The sequence below is a fragment of the Talpa occidentalis genome, unplaced genomic scaffold, assembly GCF_014898055.3.
Source record: "Talpa occidentalis isolate TD23 unplaced genomic scaffold, MPIMG_talOcc4v2.1 talOcc4.11, whole genome shotgun sequence".
In the NCBI taxonomy this organism is placed as follows: Eukaryota; Metazoa; Chordata; class Mammalia; order Eulipotyphla; family Talpidae; genus Talpa; species Talpa occidentalis.
The window spans coordinates 101,033,923-101,054,570 of NW_023601104.1; the positions used below are offsets into that span (position 1 = coordinate 101,033,923).

A 20,648-nucleotide genomic window follows, 5' to 3' on the forward strand; every position below is an offset into this window, starting at 1 on the left:
TTTTGAAAGACATGCATTCCAAAGCTCACTCAAGAAGTAATAAGTCACTTAGGTGGCTTTCTATTAACAAGTTGAATGTGTAGTTACAATCCTGACCTCAAAGAAACTCCAGGCCCTAATGGCTTCACTGGTAAATTGTGTCCGGTACTTAGGGAAGATGGAATGCCCACCTGACAGAAACTTTCAGAATGTGGAAGAGGAACATTTCTGTGACACCTGCAAAAGCCTGAAATCAGAACCAAAGCTACCATAAAGGAAAACTACCAGGCAATATTTGACATACACTCCAAACACCTCCATAAATTTGGCAGGTAGGACACACGCAGGACATCTAACAAGGACACGGCATGGTGACCAGGTATCTGGGGAATGAAAGATCCCGTGACACTGGAAACTCACTATAGGCCGCCCTAGCAATAGGGCAGAAAGAAAGATGAGGATGAAGCAGAGCTGGGAATCCAGGAAATGCAGAGGGAAGGGGGGGGCGAGGGGGGCGGTGGGCAGTGAGGCCGCCACCACGGGGCTGGGCTCTGAGGTGAAGAGGGAAAGGTGGGGATGCAGACGCAATATTTGAAAAGATAATGACCGAAGATTTTCCAGAAACTATGAAAGGTGCCAAACCACAGATTCAGATGTTCAATAAATGACTCACAGGATAATAAAACTCCACACCCAGGGGATGGTGAAGTGGCAGGACACCAGTGAGAAGAGAAAACCTTAAAGTCATTGGAAAAATATCACCTGCAAAGAGACAGATCATTTGGCTTCTCAACACCGCAGCGAAAGCAGGAAGACTGGCGTGATAGCTTCAGGAGACTACAAGGAAGAATAATTCTGTGCCTCAAAAAAAAAGAAGAAAAAAGAATGGTTCTTGTTTTAAAGCAGTAATGACCATGTATATCCACGACAGGAGGATTTAACTTGGAAATAGGTAAATGGGATGCTGTTCAAGAGAAGAGAAAAGATACTAACATTGGATTTTGGTAAGAACCTGCATATTTTATTTTCTAAAGTAATTATTCAAAGAAGTAATGTGTAGGGCCTCCCCGGTGGTGCAGCGGTTGAGCGCTGGGTTGCGAAGCCGCCCGCGGCCTCTGCGGCGCTTGTTCGATCCCCGGCCGCTCCCCGGCCACCAGAGGAGGGTCCCGCATGGTGCGCAGACCTCTCTTGCCACCCGCTGCTCCCCTCAGCAGTGTACTTTGGTCCTTCTGCCTGCTCTGCTCCCTGCTCTGGCTCTGGTGAATTCTCTCACCCTCCCGCGCTTCTGGCTGTACCCAGTGCATGTACAAACAAAAAAAAACAAACAAACAAATAAATAAATAAAACACGCCTCTATAAAAAAAAAAGTGTAAATAAAAAAAAAAAAGAAGTAATGTGTAAATTTCAGGTTAACAAGGAGTGGTTACTAGAGTAACAAACAATCCAGAAGGCACATTGGAAGCTCCTGGTAAAATAGAATTAAACCTAAATATGAGTAGTTGAATTCAGTGTAATAGATTTTAAATGTTCTAATTAAAAGTAAAGATCAAATGGGCCTCCCTGGTGGCGCAGCGGTTGGGCGCTGGGTTGCGAAGCTGCCCGCAGCTTTTGCAGCGCCGGTTCGATCCCCAGCCACCGGGTGAGGTTCCCACATGGCACACAGACCTCTCCTGCCACCCGCTGCTCCCCTCAGCAGTGTACTTCGTCATTCTGCCTGTTCTGCTCCCCGCTCTGGCTCTGGTGAATCCTCTCACCCTCCCGCGCTTCTGACTGTACCCAGTGCTTGTATAAATAAATAAATAAATCTTAAAAAAAAAAAAGTAGGGCCTCCCCTGGTGGTGCGGCAGTTGAGCGCTGGGCTGCGAGGCTGCCTGCAGCCTCTGCAGCGCCGGTTCATTCCCTGGCCGCCGGCGAGGGTCTCACCAAAAAAAAAAAAAAAAAAGTAAAGATCAAATATTCTGTTTAAGAGTTTTCATTTAAAACATAAGGATTAAGAAGTGTTGAAAATAAAATGCTGAAAAAATAAACTATGCAGATACTAACCAAAAGCAAGATTGTAAGGTATCAGGGCCTCCCTGGTTGACAGGGGTTAAAGTCTCAGCGCTATCAAGCTATTGCCAGCCACTGTAGCCTGAGTTTGATCCCCGGCCAGGGAGCTGCACCCACAGGGCACAGCAGACCTCTCCTGTCTCCCCGCTGCTCCCCTCAGCAGTGGATTTCAGTGGATCGGCCTGTTCTGCTCCCTACTCTGTCTTTAGTGAATCCTCTTACCCCTCCACACTTCTGGCCTACACCTCAGTTCTTGTATGCATAAATAAATAAAATAAATCATTTAAAAAAAAGATTGTAAGGTGTCTGATAAAATACACTTTAAGGCAAAAAGCAGTACTTGATATGAAAGCCATTTCATATGGATAATAATACTGCATTCATATGACAAAACAGTTTGCCCTGTAATAAGACATTGAGTAGCCTGCCATAAAAGGGTGGTTTGCTGCTCACACAAAGCTCTTGTCCTCAGATTGCTTCCCACATGATCACTTAGGGATTGGTGTTGCTTCTTTCTTGTGACTCTGCCACTTTCTGGGACTGGGGACACTGCAGCGCACCCTCTGTATTTGGGGGAGAGGGAAGGCAGGTTATATTCCATGGGGCCAGCCCAGGTCTTATAACCAAGCTTAACTGCAGGGAGGCTGGAAAATACAATGTAGCTGTGTGCTCAGGAGGCCAAAGAAATGATTTTGGTTAGCATGTAGTCCTGCCATAGTATATGATGATAAAAGGATCAATCCAACAGGAAATCAAAATGATTCTAAATCTAATAATGTGACTTAAGAATATACAAGAATGTACTTATGTCAATAAGTACAAAGAAAAATAGACAAATACATAATTGCAGTGGAGATTTCAACATAGGTCTGAGTAAATTGATAGAATAAGTAGACTAAAAAAATCTATAAGATGTTTAAATAAGGATTAGTACCATTGGTCTGATGTACATACATGCAAATTTCCATCCAAAAACTTTATTTCTAGGCACACATATGGGGCATATATGACCAGTGCTGTGCCTAGGGCAAGTCTCAATACCTTTCAAAGTATTGTATAATAGAGATCATAATCTTAGACCTCAGTCAGATTAAGCTATATCTCAGTGATAAAAAGATAATTACAAAAATCCCTGAAAGTTGGGCCTCCCCGGTGACGCAGCGGTTGAGCGCTGGGCTGTGAAGCTGCCCACAGCCTCTGCAGCGCCAGTTCGATCCCCGGTCACTGGTGAGGGTCCCACATGGTTCGCAGACCTCTCCTGCCTCACCCGCTGCTCCCCTCAGCATTGTACTTCGTCAGTCTGCCTGTTCTGCTCCCCGCTCTGGCTCTGGTGAATTCTCTCACCCTCCCGCGCTTCTGACTGTACCCAGTGCTTGTATAAATAAATAAATTAATTTAAAAAAATCCCTGAAAGTTGAAAAAGGAAGCAAGAAAAGATTTTTAGCTGGTAATACTATATATCAAAATGTGTACAATACAGCCAAAGCTGTACCTAGAGAAAGATTTATAGCCTTAAAAAGGTAGAAAGACTGAAAATCAATAGACTAAGCATTATTCTAATTAAAAATTAAAGGAATAACAGAAAAAAAAAGCTTAAGCGGGGGGAGTGAACATAATTAATCAAATGGAAAATTTATTGGGAAAAATCAACCAATCCAAAAACTGGTTCTTCAAATATAGTAAAATTGACAAACTTTTGGTGAGACTCAGAAGGGGGAAAAGGAGGCACAATCCAGGGCAGGGCAGGGCAGGGCACCACTATGGATTCAATAGACTCTAAAAATATAAAATGTTATTAGAAATTGCATAATGTCAGTAAATTTGAAAATACAGATGATACAGACAAATTTCTTGAAAAATATAACTTACTAAAAGTAAGAAATGGAAAATTTTTTTTTTAAGATATATTTATTTATGCATACAAGAGCTGGGGTACAGGCCAGAGGTGCGGGGGATGAGAGGATTCACCAGAGACAGAGTGGGGAGCAGAACACACAGATCGACTGAAATTCACTGCCGAGGGGGAGCAGCGGGGAGACAGGAGAGGTCTGCCTGCGCCATGTGGGTTGCTGCCTGGCCGGGCATTGAACTCATGCTGCAGTGGCTGCGGACAGCTTCATAGGTTGCGTCTTAACCCCTTGTGCCACCAGGGAGGCCCTAAATAAAAATTTAAAGAGCTAGGGTGACGATCACTTGGAGGAGGAAGAGAGGATCTGGGACACCAAAGGGGCCACCAGGGCCTCGGGGATCCCTGGTCCTCATTGCTTGGCCTTGTCAGCCTGTACGTACCTGTCCGCTGCTTTGCTGAGACTGTGGCACTTCTAATAAAAGTGATTCGAAGATGATCAGAAAATGCCCAGACTGTAATTTGTGTCCAGCTCAAAAAATGTAGGAAATCCAAAGCCCGCGCTTGCGTAGAGGCTTAGGTGTCTTACTTAAACTTCTTGTGTGAGCATTTCATACACATTTCTGTTTGTGATATTGGTTTTTTGAAAGCTTTTAAAGTCTCCCAGGAGGGAACTGACCACGTGCTGTTCTTGTGTTCTAGGTGAGGGCCCTCTGCACCCTGGGGTGGGGCTGACCCGTCCCCGCTCTCCCTGTTGGAGCCCCCCCGGCATCGCTGTGTCTTCTGGCAGCTTAGGACACACAGGTACGTCCCCCGAGGAGGTCAGTTCCCACAGGTTGCTTTCACCAGGCTTTTGCTGTTCGCTTTGCATAAAAATAAAGTTCGAAAACCTCCTGAATTTACTCATTTTTGTGTAGCAGATTCATTCTCCAGTAGGTGGATTTGAGTCTTGCCTCCAGGCAGGCCTCTGTATTCTGGTCTCATTTTTACTTTTCATTTTGGAGAGCCAGCATTAAACTTTAAGAATAATAGACACAGCTGCTGGCACAGGAGTCTTGGCCTCCTGGCCCCCGCCAAGGAGGGCGCCCCTGCGCGGGGTGTGGCGGGGCCACCTCACCGCCTGCCATGGCCTTTGCTCCTTGGCCATCTTTCTCCGGGAGTGTGAAAGGAAACGAAATACCCTCTATTTTAAGCTCTCACTTGTGACTGGGTGCGTTTTATACTCAGTATGTTAGAACTCTGTAACAAGTTAGAATGTAAAAGTGCGGTTGAAATGTGGGCGTTCAAAGTGAGATTTAATACATAGCTCACTTGGAGAAATTCGTGTAGAAGATTTTGTTTATAAGACGGTGCTGCTCAGTTTCCCTCAACGGTGTTTTTTAGTTTCTGGGAGCGACACCAGACAGTTGCCATCAGCTGCTTGTCCCTTAGCTCTCCTTTCTTCACCGTCACTCCTCACAGCCCCTTTTTCCTCACTGGAAAATCCAAGCTGACTGTCCTGTAGTCAGAGGCTTTTCCGGTCTCACTGTGAGGGGGGTCCCACCAGACGCGTCCCCCTGCCTGTCTGGCTGTGAAGTGGCAGGTGGGTCTGGAGGCTGGGCCCGGGGGTCAGGGCCTGCACTCAGGGTCCAGCGGCTGCAGCGTGTGTTCTGCCTTGTGAGCCGGCCGCCTCCAGAACCTGCCCTTGCTCACTGCCGGGGGCAGCTGGGGTAGGAGATGCTGCGAGATGTTGGTTCATCAGCCTCAGAAGACGAGGCGGCCCCAGAGCTTCTCCACCGGTGCCCGTGACTGCGCTGTCCCGTTACAAGCACGCGAATCTAGACATGCATGTTAGCCGTGTCGCCGTCATTCTCCGCCAGGTCCCTCTTGGGGCTGACGCCAGCCTTTGGTGTGGGCTTTGTCTTCCTGTCCTTGCTATGTGGGTGGTATGGCGGCCTGGCTGATTTTGTCCTGTCCCTGCTCCCGGCTATGGGATTTCCGTTCTCTGAGCAGCTCCGTTCCCTCGGTGGAAGTGGTGTCCGGGTGTCGGGGCTGCTCACTGCCCAAGCTGATGGTGTGTCCAGTCCTTTTATGGTGCACAGCGAGGAGATAGACTTCTTAGGTAAACGTGCATCATGAACGCATACTGTTTGTATTTTCTTTTTTTAGAAGATTTATTTATTCATTTATACAAGAACCAGGGTACAGGCCAGATGTGCGGGAGGGTGAGAGGATTCACCAGAAACAGAGCGGGGAGCAGAACAGACAAACTGACATAACACACTGCTGAGGGGAGCAGCAGGCAGGACGGGAGAGGTCTGCCATGCCATGTAGGATCCTCGCCGGCCGGCCGGCCGGGATCAAACCCGCTCTGCAGAGACTGCGGACAGCTTCATAGTGCGGCGCTCAACCCCCTGTGCCACCAGGGGAGGCCCACTGTTTGTATTTCTAATGTAGGAGTGTATGGTTTTTACCTCTTTGATTTCACGTTGAGAGTATCGTAGGGAATGTCGCAGGTCAGAAGGGCAGTGCCCAGTGGAGGGCTGGTCACGTGCACAATTGCAAGACCAGGGAACAACAGCGGTGGGGTTTATTTAACAAACAGGGGAAACCAGGAGTCCTCCAGACCACTGGCCACCTCACCCCAGAGAGTGTCCACAGCTTCCATGAGGCTTTAACAAAAGGCCAAAATGGCGCCATCCTGCCTACGAGGGCCTGGAGTGGCGGCCGGGACCCAACTCACAGCAGCTGGAGGTGCTCGCATTGAGGAGGGGGGAGAGGCGACACTCCCTGCAGCAGCCCCAGCCACAGTCTGAGGGCCGGGACGGACAGTGGACACTGGGCCAGACAGCAACAGGTAGCAGAGGGGAGGCGGTGCCGGACGAGGATAGCCCCCATAGGTGACCCGGACATAGAGCGCTGGTCACCCGTCAGCAGTGCTGAGCGGCACACAGCTCTGTGAGAGGCTGGCCCTCACCACCAGCCATTGGCTGAGACGCCAGGCCCGAGGCCCGCTGCCCCTCTCAGGCAGAGGCAGGGCAGGCTGGCACAGGTGCAGCCCTGGCCTCGGAGAAGCTCTTCAGTGTCTTTGCCAGGTCGGCGGTGGCTGCTGCTGCTGCTTTGTTCCTGGGAGGGCAGGAGCAGGGTCTGAGCGTCTCTCCTCTGGGGCCAGGTCAGAGCCCCAGGCTGGCTCGGGCCTGCTGTACCCCTTTTCAGGGCCCTCGCGTGTCTGGGCCATGAGCTCCCAAGCACTCACCACGCGCACCTGATGGCCCCTCCATGCTCAGGCACCTCCACAGCCTCTCCAAGGCCTGCAACTGGAGGAGCCTTGTGCTGAGCTGGCCTGCGGGGCCCCACTTCTCTCTGCCAGCCCCGGGTGCGAAAGGGGAACCACTGCCGTCAGCCATCGCTGCTGGGGCCCCTGCCTGCCTCCTGAGCCCCTGGTGACGGGTGGGGAGAGGCTCACCCCCTGCTGCCGCCTGCGCTGTCCCCAAGCAGCTTCTGGGGCCAAGTGCTGGCGACCGGGTGGGTCGGTGGGGGGGGTCTCTGGTTTCAAGATTGATAGGTCTTTTCTCTCAAGTGGAATATCTTGGTTCCTAATAGTCTCAGCATCATCACCTCCGTGTTTTAACCTGTGAAGTATGTGGGTTTTAGAGCAGCGCCAGCGATGTGGTTACTGAAAGCAGCTAAGAGTTTCTGCAGTTCTGTCTGTCCTTGGAGCATAGCCTAGTGATTTCCTGCCACATAATTAAGTTTCAAGTCCCTGCGCCAGTTTGTCAGTGTGCCTTGAGGGAAAATGGAGTTGCTCAGGCTCTTCCCTGCCTCCCGCCGCTGGCCCCGCGGCCTCACTTCCTGGTCTCGCGGCCCGCACGTGACAGCACATCGCTGGGGAAAGCGCGCAGGGCGTGAGCACAGGGCTCGCGCACCCATGACTGTGGACACCGGCCGGGAAGCCGGAGGGCACGGGCTCGCGCGCCTGCAGGTGTGGACGCCGGGCCAGAGAGCAAATGCAAGGGAGACCGGAGAAGAAGCCGGGGGAGCGCGGAGAGTGCTGGGCAAAGGGTCTGTTGCTGCCTGCCTCCCGGCACCCCCTCCTCGCGCCAGCGTCCCTGCCCCCTGCCCGGCCCTGTGCCTCATTTGCCACCACAGCCCGCAACTCACTGGACAGTTAGATTGATTTCATTTTCATTTCCATTTTAAGGAATACCTTCCTTTTACGTTTTGTGTTTTAAGGTTATAAAACATCTGTGATTGCAGGTCAAAACATGCTTTCTCAATAAGTAAATATTCTCAAAAGCCTAGCTTCCATTTCTGGCTTTCCACTGTTTTTCTTCCTTCTTCCATAAGTAACCCGTCTTTCTGTTTTGGTTTACTTTTCTGTCGTGTGTGTGTGTGTGTGCGTGTGTGCGCGTGCACGGGCGCACACCCACGCATGCACTCGGCCCTCTTTCTTAGAGAATGATCGCATATGGCACAGCCTTTTGTCCATCCTGGAGTGGACAGCACGTCATGGAGCTCTTGTCATGAGCTTAGGGAGCATCCTCACGCTTTCCCGCGCTGTGCAGTAATCCGCTGTGCTGGCAATACTGTAAATAAAAACTTTTTAAAAATACGTTGATGAATCAGTATGTGTTTGCATATAAAGATCATTAATTTTACACTTTGTCCATTTGCAAATTTCTTGGTGGTGTGGGACCTGGCGAGCCCAGATCCCCTATATGTGAGATGAGACTTGAATTGCGAAGCGTGAGAGGGGCTCACTTAGCTGGAACCTGACGAGAGCCTCTCGCTAGCGCCAGAAGGCGCACCCTGTCCCCAGCGGGGTGGGGTGACGGGGATTTAGATTTGAGGCAACAGAATCAGCCGGTCTCGGCTGATGATTGGACTGCATGCTCAGGGAGGTGAGGACAGTTCTGCCTCGGGCAGCTGGCTGGGTGGGGAGTCACTCTCTGAGGTGGGAGCAAGTTGTTTTAGGGGTAAGAAGGGATGCCCTGGAGGTGACAGACCCCTTCTCAGCGGTGCTGAACACGAGGTCCCAGTGCAGTGTGGCAGAGCGGGCAGGCGTCCAAGAGTCCAGTGTGTGGTGTCTGAGCCGGGGTGTGTTTGTTTCCATCTCGCAGGTGAGTCCTGGGGAGGCATGGTGACCCAGCACAGGTGTGGCAGGAGAAGAGAGGGTCCAGGTCATCACCTGAACAGCCCCGTCTTAACGCCCCGGGTGGCGATGGGAGCTGGGCAGCAGCGGCAGCTGCACGGAGATAGAGCCAGTGGTTTTCACTCCCATGCTTTATTCAAAGTGGACTTAAGTATTGTAATCCACTCCTTGAAATGGCCACACTTACTGCTGCACACCCCTCTGTCCAGGCAAAGGCGACGCTCCAGGAAGCAGGCCTCAGTGCGGGCCACCCTGCTGCCCCTTTGGGCCCAGGCAGCTCCACGTCCTGGAGAGTGGCCCCTCCCGTTGCTCGTTCTGCGGGCTGAGCCCTGGGTTTTCTCCCTCCTTCCTGTCCAGATGGCAGGACTCTGGCTCCAGGCCAGCCGGAGGCTCGGTGTCTTTGCACGTAGCGGGGGCTGGATGAATGCTTTTTAAAAACTCTAAATCATATGCACCAAGGGATGGTGACGGTGCTGGGCCTCAGATAGTGTTGTTTCCCTGAAGGGGTTCAGACCAGTTTCAGCTCTGGCTAGTCGTGTTCTTGTCCAGCTGCGCCCCTGCACGGTCAGGCTGCCCCTCCGGAAGCAGGGCTTTTCCCATGTGATGGCGGCCAGTCTCCCGTCTGTCTCTGCCAGTGTGTGACCACAGGCCCTCCTGGTGAGCACGGGCGGCCCGTGGCATGGAGTTTGGCAGGTGGATGTCCGCAAGGATGCGGGTGGTGAGAGCTGGTCCCGCGAGGCTCGCTGTCTGCTTCTCCCGCCTCCCTGTGCCCGCTTCACCTGGCTTACTTTCACTTTCCCGCTGGACAGAGGCTGCGCCTGGCCTGCGCCTGCCGCATTGCACAGGGCTGGCAAGGGCTGCCTTTGTTTGTCTGATGCTTCCCTTTTCTGGTTTTCCCCGGGCTTTCCAGTTCTTGGAACTGCCTTTTGTCAGCAGATGCATGTTCGTTTCCAGTTTCTAATCTCCAGCTAAAATGTAGCTCCCCTTACGTCCGCAGAAAGTACGGAACGTAAAACAAATCACAGGGCCTCATTGCCCAGAGGAGAGGCCGGAGTCCCTTGGCACAGGCGGCCCCTTCGCCCACGCGGGGCTTCCCGGGCAGCTGACTGGGGACTAGTCCTACCCCACTGTTCTCCGAAGCAATTAGATTTTTTTCCATGTGAGTAAAAATACAGCCCCAAAATAAATTTAAGACCAAAAGTACAGTAATCGGTAACACACGTGGTCAGAGACTAAGCACGCTGCTCTAAGGGAATGGAGGCGCCTGGACCCGGAGCCCCAGCGCTCGGGCCAGGACCCCCGCTTGGGTCGCGGCTCATGCCCCCCAGCCCTGCCAGGTCCTTGCACTTAGTGGGAATCTCCTTACGGCCCTGCAGGACCTTGCTTTTGGGGGAGGGGTGAAGCTCCAGGAGGACAGGGAGGGGAGACCTGGCAGTGATGCAGGTCCCAGCCCAGACTCGCCAGGTGCTGCGCACCTAGGCCCAGGTGTGGGCACCCCAGCCGCTTGCCCATGTCAGTCCATCAGACGTCACCCCACGATGTCACCGCCTCTTTGATGCTTTTGACTGAGTTCCTGTAATTTCTCATCTGCACAGTAATTATCCTTTTGCATCCGAGAAGGCAAGACAGGCCAGCAGCAGTCCCGAAGCCTCGGCCTGGGCTCTCGCTCTTGCCACGTCTGCTCAGGCTAGCAGGGCCTGGCCTGGAAACCCGGCCTCACTGTGTGCCACCAGCACCGCCACCAAGGACAGAGCCTCGTTACATCGGCCTGAGTGGCCTCGCTCGAATGTGTCATCGAAGACCTGCCTCACAGCAAGGAGCCGCGCTGGCTCCTTGTGCAAAAAACCAAAAACAATGTTTCGAAAATTATAGTTGTCATAAATACACACTTTCATTGATCTGTAGTTATTACACATCTAAAATAGATTTTTTTTTAAGATTTATTTATTTATGCATACAAGAGCTGAGGTGCAGGCCAGAGATGCGGGGGGTGAGAGGACTCACCAGAGACAGAGTGGGGAACAGAACAGGCAGACTGATGAAATACACTGCTGAGGGGAGTAGCGGGTGACAGGAGAGGTCTGCCGTGCCATGTGGGTTGCTCCTTGGCCTGCTGGGGATCAAACCCATGCTGCAGAGGCTGCGGATTACTTCATAGTGCGGGGCTTAACCCCTTGCGCCACCAGGGAGGCCCCTTGAAATAGATTTGAAGTGTTTTTATACCTCCATGTCAGCAAGCGAAACAAAGGTCCTTATAGTTAAATCAAGAAACCCAGGCAAGGGTCTTCGCAGCCTTCTGTTGGAGAAGGTTCCAAATATGCAGCTTTGCTTTGCCACCGCCGCGTCTCCACGGAGCCATGGGTGAGGGGGTCCCGCGTGGCCGGAGCTGCCAGGTTGGATCTCCGCAGAGATCCTAAAGAACCGACATCCTGTTTATGTTTCAGGAACTGTAAGAACCAAGGAGCCTTTTCCCCAGTGCGTGGCACTGGTGTCCCTGTGCTGCCACCTGCTGTGCGGCCGCCTGGCACTAGCTGGCATCCGCGGGGCCCTGGGGCCGGCCGGGCTGCAGTTCTCTGGCTTTTCTCCTTGTTTTGTAACATGGGGGGTGGGGGTGGGGGGGGCTGAAACCAAAGACTGTTACAGGTGGTGCCCCCTGGAGGGAGTGCTGGTGAGGTTAGAGAGCCCCAGGGAAAATGCAAGCAAAGTACCACATTTTGGAATGGAGCGGCTGATAAGCTTGCCAGGATTTGGTGTTGGGATTCAGCGTTTTCAGATATTCAGCAATTCCCGGGTCAGCGATTCCGGCCCCCCCAGTGCCGACCTTCCAGAGGCTGTTGCGGCTTCTGAAGGATGTGGAGATGCCTCCAGCTGCCAACCTCAGAGAGGAAGAGTTTGGAGGCTTTGCAAGTAGCCGAGCGACTGAAACTGTTCCCGGTTTGGCTGCTGTCACAGCCTGGCAGGGAAGGCGGAGACCCGGAGCCGGGCCTCACCGAGCTGTGAGTGTGGCCGTTTGTCGGGTCCTTCAGCCGCTGCAGCTGCTCTTTTGAGTGTCGCTTGTCTGGTGCTGTGCTGGGGCATCTCGGCAGCTCTGGGAGCATCTCCTGTTGTGTCTTCTGTTGTCTTCATGAGCTGGATCCCAGCCTGTAGTCTGGCTGCCGTGTGCTCCAGGCCTTAGTGGTGGGAAGACGCCATTTTGGGAGCATTTGTGTTTAGGGTTTATAAACACTGGACAGTGTTTCGGGTGAGGTCATGGCCATTTTTGGCCTCAGTAGCTCTTTATATTTCCCTGGTTTGCTAAATAAATCCCATCGTTGTTCTCTGAGCCCGAATGGTCTTGCAATTGCACATGAATGAAGAAGTCAGACGGGGGCTGATAAACTATTTGGGCAGTGTCCTTGCTGCCCTGCGTCCATTTCTCTGCATGCAATTTGGGACGTTGTTTCCTCAAGCCTGGCTTTCCCTTGCCTTCTGGTATCCTCACGCCTCTTGCCTTTCAGTTTTCCTGTTACTACACGGTACTGTGCCCATCTATGGCCCTGAACGTGGTCAGAACCAGGTTCTGTTGGGCTCAGGCGTGCTGAGCCGTTTGAAATGAGCTGCTGTCACCGTCCTGTGGCCTGGGGAGGAAGGGTCGCTAGACAGAGGTTGGGTGTCTAGCCCCTTCTGACTTTATTTTTCAGTAAAAAAAATTGTTTTATTTAGAAAAAATGTATAATCGCACCATCTAAAGTGTACCATTCAGTGGTTTCCCGCATACCCTCCAGGCTGTTCCGCCATCGCTGCTCTGGCTCCCGGCCATTCCCAGCCCCCGGGACTGCGTCTCCACGCATGGCGTGTCTCCTGCTTCCACCCTTGTGCTGAGCCGCCCTCCTGTGTGGCTGGGCCTGCACTCCGCCTGCGGCTGTGAGTGTCACCGCTGCGCTGTGGGGCTTGTGCTGCCTGGTGTGCACATTCGTGGTGCGCGTGGGTGTGCACTGGGGGCGGAGCTTCAGGGTCTGACTGTTGCCGCGCCCACCATGCCTGCCACTCCGCGTGCCCGCAGAGCTCGAGGGGCTGGTGCAGGTCCTCATTGCACCTGGGTACACCACGCTGGCAGCCTCCTCATGCTGGGAGCAGCATGTGAGGGCAGCTCTGTGACATTGTTGTCAAGTGAACCACTTTGGAAAGACAGTCGGGCGGCACTGAGTACAGGTCAGCACGCCACTGGGCGCTGAGTTCTGAGAGAGCGTGGCTGTGCCACGTCATGTGTCTGCCCCTCTCCAGACGACACGCTCCACTTTGCCGTGCAGGCCTGGCCGGCAATGGCTCCTCGCCGCCGCCCGTCATGCACTTGGCAGTGGGTTTGTGCCGTGACTTCACCAGGTGGCAGGAATTTGGGGACCACTGGTGTGACCCAGTGCCCTTCTGTGGCACACAACTCGTGGCGCGCTATACCCGGAACCTGTGGGGCGCCAAGCATTTTCATTGGCCCATGGGGAACGCCCATTCCAGCTGAAGAGTGGGCTCTCATCCCCGCGCCCAGTCCCTGCAGCCAGCGGCCCACTCTCTGCCTCTGTGGCGTCACCCGTCCTGCGTGTTTGGTGTAAATAGGAGCCACGTGGGCGGCCGCCTGCCTCGCACCCTCCCCTTACCGCCGCCTCCAGGCATCTGTGCTGGGCCTGGCAGTGCATCCTTCCTTCCTTCCTACCGCCACGGACTCCGCCGGCGCGCAGCTCGGCCACGCGTCGTCACCAGTGGACGTCCGCCGCGTGGGCTTTGCTTGCTGCCGCGTCTCGCCCGCTGCCAGAGAGCTGCTGTGAGTGTAAGCGCTGCCTGTCGGGACGCCTGTGTGCAGCCCGCGGAGCGAGCGCCTGGGGTGGACCGCCGGCTCCGTGGTCCTTCCACGCCTCACGTTCTGAGCAGTTGCCAGTTTCTGTAGCGTCTGCACGTTCCGTGTTGCCACCAGCAATACGTGAGGCGCGGCTTCGCCACGCCCTCGCCAGCGCTGGCTGTTTGGCCTGTTATCTTCCTGGATTCCTGCCGTCCTTGAGGTGTTAGCGGCTCTTTGTGGTTTTGGTGTTTCCCTTATGACTAATGGCGTGAGCGTCCGCTCATGTGCTGGTTGACGCTCCCTATTTATATCTTCCTGGGGGGAGTGTTTACTCAGATCCTTTGCCCATCTTTAATTGTCTTGTTTCTCGTTGTTGTCGAGTTTCCGCAGTTCTTCAGCTACTCTGTGGCTACCAGACCTTGATGGTATGTGTGATCTGTAGCTATTTCCTCCCATTTTTGTTGCCTTTTCGTATTTTCGATAATACCCTCTTATGTACAAAGTTTTAAAATTTGGTGAAGTCATTTCTTTTGTCTCTTGTGCTTTTGGAGTCATAGCTAAGAATCCTTTGTTGAATTCGATGTTTAAAGCATGAATCCTGTTTTCTTCTAAGAGTTTTGTGGTTTTAGCGCGTTCGTTTCAGTGGCCCATCAGCGTTTCTGCCTGTTGGTGTCTGGAGTGAGGGGCCCCAGCCCATCCCTCTGCCGCCTCTCAGAGGTGGTTTCTTTCCCGCTGGGTGGTCTTGGCATGCTTGTCAAAAGTCGCGTGGCCGTTGCTGGGGTGCGCATCCTGGGGTGTGGGTCCTGCCTCTTTGGCCCACGTGTCTGTGCAGGCGGTGTTCCTGTTTCGACTAGGATAGCTTTAGATTAAGTTTTGAAGTAGTAAGTTTGAGAAGTGTGAGTCTCCCAGCTTTGTTGGTATTGTTTTGTCTGCTTGGGTCCATTGAGGACTAGAATTTTCATTTTTGGAAAAGACGCGCCGCTGGAACTTTGATAGGGGTCACGCCGATTCTGTACTTTGCTTCAGGCAGTGTGTTTTCCAGAGAAACTGCACCCCTCGGGGTGCGTGTGTGCAGAGAAGATGTCCACCACAAGGTCAGCTCTCGCTTTTGGGGGCAGGCAAGACCCAAGGCTTTGGCGAGTGGAAGCGCCAGGAGAGCCAGCCCCTCGCCCCAGCACAGCCTCGTTGCCCAGTGGGTTCAGTGTGTCATTCTGATTCTGCCGACAGGGAGAGGCCCACAACTCCGTGGGGGGTGCCCAGGTGGGGTGGCACCTCCACATTTGGGGCAGGGTCAGCCTGCACCTCTTCTCAGGCCCTTAGCTGACCGGAGGAGCCCCCTAATGGGGACCATCTGCCTGGCGCGGCAGCCACCTGCAACACCCGGCCATCGGGGCCCGCCCCACCCGTGACGTGCTGGTGCCTACCTCCCGCCTCTCGGTGGTTTCCTCGCCTCTCACCCCTGCTGGATGTGCGCTCCTGGCCAGCGACCCTCCCGTGGCAGCCCTGGGCCCGCGCCACTGGCTGTATTGCTCTGTGGCTCAGATGCACGTCAGCTGCTGAGGGCGCCCTGGCATCTGAAGAGTCACTTCTCTTTCGCTGCTTTCAAAGCTGTTTTCTTTGTCTTTCAACAGTCACATTATCATCAGCATCAGCGTTGGGCTCTTCACCTTCACGCTGCTGGGGCTCCTTGTACCCCGAATGCGCAGGTTAGTGTCTTCACCAGGTGGGGGGCTGCATGCTGAGTGCTGGTGCCGCAGGCGGCCGCACCCGGCGGTTGCGCTTTCTTTACTACTTTTGCCTTTTATTGCTTCTACTGGACAGATGGAATTGGCTTTTCTTCCGTCTGCGTTGAGTGTCTGTGGGTTCACGAATCCTTTCTTCCCCCTGCTCGCTCCTGCAGCCAGGCCTTGCGGGGTCTCCGCCCCAGGTATTTCCCGTTCAGCTGCAGAGTTTCATCTTGGTTCATCTAAAACATTTCTCTTTCTTGATATTCTTGGTTTGCTGAGATGATGTTCTCATGGTTTCTTTTGCTTGTTGGATGATTCTTCATGTGTTTCTTCGCGAGCATGCCGGCAGCTGAGGTGCAGGCTGGCCAGGGAGTCGGCGTCTGGGGGGCCCTGCACGGGGTCTGCCCGCTGCCTTCCTCCGTGAGAGCCCTGCTTCCTTTCCGTGCCTGCGGATTTGGTTAGAACCTGGCTGTTCTGAGTGTGACCGTGTGGCAGACCAAGAAGGACATCCTCCCTTCCCGCGTTGCTGCTGCAGGCACAGCTATTGCTGGTGCTGCTCTTTGGAGCTGGTTTTTGTGCCGGGTGGTCACCCTGGCCCCTGCACATCTTGGTGGGCAGTGAGCGGTGCACAGAGGTCTGCTCGTGGGCCCGTGGGGGCTGGGATGTGGGTGAATGCCGCAGGCCCTGGCCAGGGCACACTCAGAGCCCCCCGCGCCTTCCCTCCCAGGGCATCTGATCCCAACGTGTCCTTGCAGCTGTAGGGTGGTCTGTTGTTCCTATGATCAGTTGTCCCGGGCATGCGTGCCTGTGACGGTCTTGAGTAATGACTGCCACCCCCGTGGCCCTGCGGCTGGGACAGTGTGAGGTCCCTGACACACCAGCCAGCCCTGGGGGCAGTGCTAGGGAGCCACGGAGGGGCCAGGGCCGGGGCCAGGGCAGCCACAGGTGTTGCTAGGGGTGTAGATGACGCTTGCGCTGCTTGCTCTGGAGAGAAGGCGGCCATGTGCACTCTGGGCTCAGGGCAGGCCAGCGCTGGACAGATGCTTTCTGTAAAGGGCAAAACAGTGAGTGTTTTGGCTTTGTGGCCTTGGCACATAGTTGAGTGTGTTTTCAGCCCTTTGAAAGACCAAAAAGCATTCTTCTCTGCAGGGCCTAACAAAAAAAAGGTATTGGCCAGATTTTTACCATAGCCTGTGATTGGCTAAACACTGACCTCCTGGTGTAGAGCAGATGCCTAGGGAAACTGACACTAGTGCCCCAGAGAAGACTCGCCAGAATGCTTGCAGTGGCAAAAACTGGAACCTGCAATAAGAACACGGGTAAGTACACTGGACTATTATATAGCAGTGAAAATGGATGCACTGTATCTACTAAACACAACAAACACATAGGAATGTACTCAAAGGGCTATTCTATGGTATGAGCATTTTTTATGAAGTTCAAAAATTGGCAAGATTTTGTTAAAATATTAAGAAAAAGGGCCTCCCCTGGTGGCACAGCGGGGCTACAAAACTGTCTGCAGCCTCTGCAGCACCGGTTCAATCCCTGGCCACAGGTGAGGGTCCCACATGGCGCGACAGACCTCTCCTGCCTCGCCTGCTGCTCCCCAGAGCCAGAGTGGGGAGCAGAACAGGCAGAAGGACCAAAGTACACTGCTCAGGGGAGCAGCGGGTGGCGGGAGAGGTCTGCGCGCCATGTGGGACCCTTGCTGGCGGCCGGGGATTGAACCGGCGCTTCAGAGGCTGCAGGCAGCTTCACAACCCAGCGCTCAACCGCTGTGCCACTGGGAAAGCCCTAAAAAAAAATTAAGAAAAAGATGTGATAGCAAGAGAATTAGAAATTACAGTTTATAAATCATGAATATAAAATAGTGGCTGCCTTTCATTTGGAGAAAGGCAGAGGGTGGCGGAGGAAGGCACACACAGGGAGCTGTCTGGCACCTGCCGTCGGTGTTTTCTTGTGTTTGCACATTGCACACATTTTGCACATAGTCTTAGTGTGTGTCAGATCCCACCTCGTGCACTTTTTTGCAGCACAAAGCAGATGCCAGCCAGGGATGTCTTGGCTAAACGCTGGTGTAGGCGGTGCTCGGCCGAGCCGCTGGCCTGGTAGGGTGGGGCGAAATAAGCAGCTGCGGTGGCAGCCTCCAGCCCAGCCAGGAGAGCCGCATGAGAAGAGTGGCGCCTCTGGGGCCCTGGGGCTGAGTGCGTCCTGCTGCTCCCCCACTGAGGGCCCGGTGCCCGCTGAGGGTTCTTGCTGGACGTGTGTCCAGTGCCATTTTGAACAAGGGAGGATGAATCTTCCAACTTTATTCTATTTCCAGATTGTGCATCTGTTCTGGGTCCCCTGCCTTTTTGTGAATTTTAGGTTCAGGTTATTAATTTCTGCAAAAATGAAAGATAGTTGAGCTTTTGATGGTAGCTGGGGCGAATGTGTCGCTCCGTGTGCGTGCTGCTGCGTCTCATCGCTGCAGTCTTCTGACCCCAAGCACGGGGCTCTTCCCTCTGTCTAGAACTTTCATGTCTTCCAACTTTCAGTGTATGCATCTTTGCTTCTGGTTACATTTATCCCTGGGCGTTTCGTTCTTGATGATCGTATAAATGGATTTTCTTAATTTCAATTTGTATTGTTCATTGCTGGTAGACAGAAACACAACTAACTTTCATCTGTTGATCTTGTATTCTGCAACTTTGCCAAGGTTTATTCACCTAGTTTTTAATCATCTCCATAGTATGTTCTGTTAATGAGATTATGTCCGAAAACAGAAAGTTTTACTGTGCCCTGTTCAGTCTGAAAGCCCTTTATTTCTTTTTCTTATCTAATTGCCAAGAACAGGCCTTTGCAGAGGCCTCGAGCCACCAAGGACGGGAACAGGCTCTGTTGCCGTGGGTTGCTCCCTGGCCGGGGATCGACCTCATGCTGCAGTGGCTGTCGACAGCTTCATAGGTTGCATCTTAACCCCTTGCACCACCAGGGAGGCCCCAAGTCATATGCTCTTAAAGGGCGCTGGCCTTTTGGGGTGAGCCTGAAAACTGTTGGGTGTCAATGAGGCTCCTCTGCCACGGCGTGTCCCATTGACAGCACTGGCTGGGTGCACCACGGGTCCTGGGGCTGGGGCCCAGCTGTGAGACATTCCCCTCCCACCTTGCAGAGGCCAGCACAGGCCTGCTCCCATCCGACATCACCGAGGGAGGGCTATAGGCTGGCCTGTGCCTCAGGAGCAGACTTCTTTTTTAAAAAAAAAAAATTGGGGGGCCTCCCTGGTGGTGCAGCGGTTGAGTGCTGGGCTGTGAAGCTGCCTGCGGCTTCTGCAGCACCAGTTAGATCCCCGGCTGCCGGCGAGGGTCCCACATGGCGCGCAGACCTCTCCTGCGCCCGCTGCTCCCTTCAGCAGTGTGTTTCGTCAGTCTGCCTGTTCTGTTCCCCGCTCTGGCTCTGGTGAATTCTCTCACCCTCCCACACTTCTGACTGTACCCAGTGCTTGTATAAATAAAAAAAATTTTAAAATTAAAAAAAATTATTTTGTTAATTTATGCATATAAGAGCTGGGGTACAGGCCAGAGGTGCGGGGGTGAGAGGACTCCCCAGAGACAGAGTGGGGAGCAGAACAGGCAGATCCACTGAAACCCACTGCTGAGGGAAGCAGCAGGGAGACGAGAGGTCCGCTGTGCCTGTGGGTCAGCTCCCTGGCAGGGGGTCACACTCAGGCCACAGTGACTGCCAATAGCTTGATAAAGCTGAGACTTAACCCCGGCGCCCCCAGGGAGGCCCCAGGAGCAGACCTCTTGCTCAGCAAGCAGAAAGGCTGAGCAAGAGCACCCTTGTTCTGTGGGGCCCGGTGAGCTCTGGAAGAAGCCACCTCTCTGGGGCCCTGGGCACTGCAGAACTGCCTAGCTCTGCCCTTGAGCTGCTTGCATTGATGGGAACTTGGGGGCACTGGCCCTCTGTGCTTGTGTCCCCACCACTAGCTCCGTCCCAGCACCAACAGACCCCAAAATTTAGCTGTGGGGCGTGAGGCGTGAGGCTCTGCTATGTGCGGTGTTGCGGGGTGCTGGGGTGAGGTGGCCCCGGGCACCGTGGGGCGTGTGAGTACCAGTGTCATCAGGCCTGGAAGAGGCATGCTGGTGGGGCACGGCGGGTGTGTGGGGCCAGCCCCGCAAACACCACCAGACAGCATTGCGGGACCGTGGTGTGAGCCTGCCTCAGCGGGAACGCTTCCATGTGGCTGCCGCCTGCTGGGCCCTCGAGGTTCCCTGGGCAGTGGGGCTGAGATTCGTGGAGAAAGGCCCTGGTGCTTCCCCCCGGGCGGGCGAGCTCTGCTGCTCAGTCTTGAGAGCCGCACCCCCACCAGTGGGAGCCAGGCCTGAGCCGGGTGCGGGCTGGGCCTGGGGGTCACCAGCCGAGCCGGCCGCTCCCTCCCACGGGGGCGTGTCGCCAGGTCAGGCAGCTCCTGCTTCACTCCCTGTTACTCTCCCCGACAGCGTCTCTTCACGATGGAGTCGAGTAAAAAGATGGACCCCGCTGGCACCCTGCAGGCCAACCCCCCGCTGCAGCTGCGCCCCGACCGGGGTGCGGCCAGCGCGGCCGTGCTCGTCCCGGAGCAGGGAGGCTACAAGGAGAGGTTCGTGAAGACGGTGGAGGACAAGTACAAGTGCGAGAAGTGCCGCCTGGTGCTGTGCAGCCCCAGGCAGACCGAGTGCGGACACCGCTTCTGCGAGACCTGCATGGCCGCCCTGCTGAGGTAGCGCCCCTGGGGGAGGGGAGCGCCGCGGGATCCCAAAGCCCACATCTGCTGGGGAGAGCAGGTGGGCCCCACCCGTGTGCAGAGGCCTCCGCCCTGGCCTGCCCGTGGTCCGTGGCGCCCTCCGTCCCAGGGTGCCATGTCGTTGCTCTCTTTCTGCCGGCTTGGAGGCGGAGCTGCACCCTCACAGGCCGTGGCCCCTGTGATGCACAGGACGGCCGGACACACCCCGACCTGGGTGGGCAGCCAGTCAGTGGACACGCACCCGCCCTGGGGGCCTCGCCAGCGGGTGTCGGTGCCGTTTTAGAGGCAGGCAGGGAATCGGCCGGGCAGGCCACCATGGGCACTGTGGTCCTATCTACCGG

The 20,648-nt window shown here is 54.4% G+C and overlaps 1 protein-coding gene across 4 annotated transcripts in view; it reads left to right on the forward strand.

The window, feature by feature from the left end:
* The window catches only part of TRAF3 (TNF receptor associated factor 3), a 79,583-nt gene that overhangs the window by 35,462 nt on the left and 23,473 nt on the right, over window positions 1-20,648 (forward strand). Inside the window, exons 3-5 of one of the 4 annotated variants that reach the window (XM_037504052.2) lie at window positions 4,577-4,678; window positions 15,447-15,521; window positions 20,024-20,283. In XM_037504052.2, coding sequence (XP_037359949.1) covers window positions 20,036-20,283 — 248 coding nt within the window. In that variant the 5' untranslated portion in view covers window positions 4,577-4,678; window positions 15,447-15,521; window positions 20,024-20,035. The remainder of the gene's footprint in view (window positions 1-4,576; window positions 4,679-15,446; window positions 15,522-20,023; window positions 20,284-20,648) is intronic. The other 3 variants (XM_037504051.2, XM_054692821.1, XM_054692822.1) reach the window with 3 other exon arrangements.